The sequence below is a fragment of the Lotus japonicus genome, chromosome 4, assembly GCF_012489685.1.
Source record: "Lotus japonicus ecotype B-129 chromosome 4, LjGifu_v1.2".
Lineage (NCBI taxonomy): Eukaryota > Viridiplantae > Streptophyta > Magnoliopsida > Fabales > Fabaceae > Lotus > Lotus japonicus.
The window spans coordinates 10,855,494-10,858,527 of NC_080044.1; the positions used below are offsets into that span (position 1 = coordinate 10,855,494).

At 41.2% G+C, this 3,034-nt stretch overlaps 1 protein-coding gene across 1 annotated transcript; it reads left to right on the forward strand.

Moving 5' to 3' along the window:
- The first annotated feature begins 1,298 nt into the window (after nucleotides 1-1,298).
- Nucleotides 1,299-2,642, forward strand: LOC130712278 (uncharacterized mitochondrial protein AtMg00810-like). The gene is made up of 4 exons (XM_057562112.1): nucleotides 1,299-1,529; nucleotides 1,573-1,887; nucleotides 1,998-2,145; nucleotides 2,200-2,642. The coding sequence occupies exons 1-4, from the start codon at nucleotides 1,299-1,301 to the stop codon at nucleotides 2,640-2,642; spliced, it is 1,137 nt and encodes a 378-aa protein (XP_057418095.1).
- The last annotated feature ends 392 nt before the right edge of the window (nucleotides 2,643-3,034 follow it).

Here is a 3,034-nt window from a genome sequence, read left to right on the forward strand (position 1 = left end):
AAAAGTTGTTTTGGATATAATACAGAAGCCCATTGTTTCACAGTTCAAGAATGAAGATGATGCTATAATTATGGACAACAGCCACATCTTTCTGCTATAACAACTTTTGAGAATCTCACCACAAATTAAACCCCATATAAGAGAAGAAGCAATGAAGCTAGCACTTGATTTGAAAGCCAGCATGAGAGCAAGTGCTGAAAATTCTTTGGAGGTTCTTGGCTTTGTACTCCTTTTGTCAATTTATGGATTGGTTTCTTCCTTTGGTGAAGATGAAGTTTTAAAGCTTTTTGAATTTGTTGCTCAGCATAAGCAAGCTGTAGAGGGCCTAGATCCTTCATTCCAAATTCCGAGGCAAGAAGAGCCATAAATTATTTGCGAAGGTCATGAGACGGAGTAATGAAAATGATATCATCAACATATAAAGTAGAATGTAGGCCATGTCAGAACCTCGCCGGAAGATGAAAAGTGAATGATTGGAAGTGCTTTGCTGAAATCCAATGGAGGAGACATAGTCAGCAAATCGCTTGTAGCAAGCACTTGGCGCCTGCTTCAGTCCATAGAGAGAATTCTTCAGGCGACAGACATAATCCGGGCGCTGAGTCACGAAAACCCAGAGGTTGATGAGTGTAGACAGTCTCATGAAGATCACCATGTAGAAAAGCATTATGGACGTCCAATTGATGAATGGGCCAGGATTTGGAGAGGGCAATAGTTAGAACTGTCCGAATGGTAGCCGGCTTCACCGTGGGGCTTAAAGTCTCATCACAATCCACACCTGCAGTCACCTACAAGACGAGCCTTATAATGCTCGAACAAGCCATTATATATCTTTTTGTGTCGAAAAATCCACATACAACGAATAACATTAACATCACAAGGTAAGGGAACTAACTCTCACGTATTATTTCTAATACGTGCATCAAATTCCGATTGCATAGTGAACTTTCAATTGGGATCAGATAAGGCTAGTTTAGAATTACGAGGTAGAGGAGAGATGATTGGAATCCACTTCTTGTTTTTGGACATCATACTGATTTTTAATGGATGTATCCGATCATCCAAAAACAACAAGTGGATCCCAACCATCTCTCATCTACCTCGTAACCCCAAACTAGCCTTGTCCGATCCCAATTGAAAGTCTGTTATGTAGTCTGAATTTGATGCTCTTATTAGAAATAATATGTGGGAGTTAGCTCCCCGACCTTGTGATGTTAATGTTATTTGTTGTATGTGGATTTTTTGACATAAAAATAAATTTAATGGCTTGTTTGAGCGTTATAAGACTCGTCTTGTAGGTTATGGGCAGGTCTCATATTGTACTTGTAGATTGTGATGAGACTTTCAGCCTCGTAGTGAAGCTGGCTATCATTCGGGCAGTTCTCACTATTGTCCTCTCCAAATCCTGGCTCATTCATCAGTTTGATGTTCAGAGTGCTTTTCTGCATGGTGATCTTCATGAGACTGTCTACATGCATCAGCCTCTAGGTTTTCATGTCACTCTATGGTCTGAAGCACGCGCCACATGCTTTGTACAAGTGATTTGTTGACTATGTCTCCTCCATTGGATTTCAGCATAACACATATGATCATTCACTTTGCATCTTCCGGCAAGGTTCTGACATGACCTACATTTTGATGTATGCTGATGATATCATTCTCATTACTTCGTCTCATGAACTTCACAAATACTTTATGGCTCCTCTTGCCTCAGAATTTGCTAGGCAGGATCTAGGTCCTCTAAGTTATTTCCTAGGTATCACCGTCTCCAGATATGTTGATGACCTTTTCCTCAGTCAGAGTAATTATGCTAGTAAAAAATTATTGCTCGAGCCGGCATGGCCTCGTGCAACCCTTCCGCTACTTCAGTTGACACAAACTAGAAGCTCAGTACCTCATATGACACTACTTATGAGGACCCCACCATGTCTCGGAGTCTTGCTTGTGCCTTATAGTACATCACCTTTACTCGTCCTGACATTTCTTATGTTGTTCAGCAGGTATGCCTTCACATGCATGCTCCTCACACTAAGCACATGCTTGCTCTCAAGTGCATCCTACACTATGTTCAGGGCACTATGACTTATGATCTGCATCTGTACAAATCCCATATTGAGAAACTAGTTTCTTATACTGATGCTGATTGGGGTAGATGTCCTGGCACCTGACGCTCTACTTTTAGATATTGTGCTTTCCTTGAAGACAACCTTATTTCCTGGTCCTCTAAGCGGCTACCAACACTCTCCCGTTCTAGTGCTGAAGTCGAATACAGACGCTCTACTTTTGGATATTGTGCTTTCCTTGAAGACAACCTTATTTCCTGGTCCTCTAAGTGGCTACCCACACTCTCCCGTTCTAGTGCTGAAGTCGAATACAAAGGTGTTGCCAATGTAGTCTTTGAGGCATGTTGGATTCACAATCTTCTCTTGGAGCTTCATTTTCCTCTTCATCAGGTTACCTTGGTGTATTGTGACAATGTTAGTGTTATCTATCTCTCCGGTAATCTCGTGCAACATCAGCGTACTATGCATATTGAGATGAATTTTCACTTTGTTCGCGAAAAGGTCGCTCGTGACCAGACTCGCGTCCTTCATGTTCCTTCCCGACATCAGATCGTTGATATCTTCACCAAAGGTCTTCCTTAGGTTCTTTTTCATGGTTCTCGGTCTAGACTCAGCGTCGGTGAATCGTCCGCTTCGACTGGGGGGTGTGATAAAAGAGAATATTCCCATGTAATTATATTGATAATTATGTTAATTGTAATTAGCCATAATTAGATTAGGTTCGACTTTATTCAACCTCTTGTATTTATACCTATTCCATATCAATGAGAAATCAGGCAATCCAAAACTCTCTTACAGCCACTTTGACAAAAGTTCTACAGTGCATTTCAAACAACAACCTGGAATCTGAGGATCTACTTGATGAGATTAATGATCGCATTCTTGAGCTAAATAAGCAGAAGGTAAGTAGTGTCTATACTGGCACAGGGCACGCTGCTAATGTGAGAGTGAGACTATTAAACCTGCTAATGGAC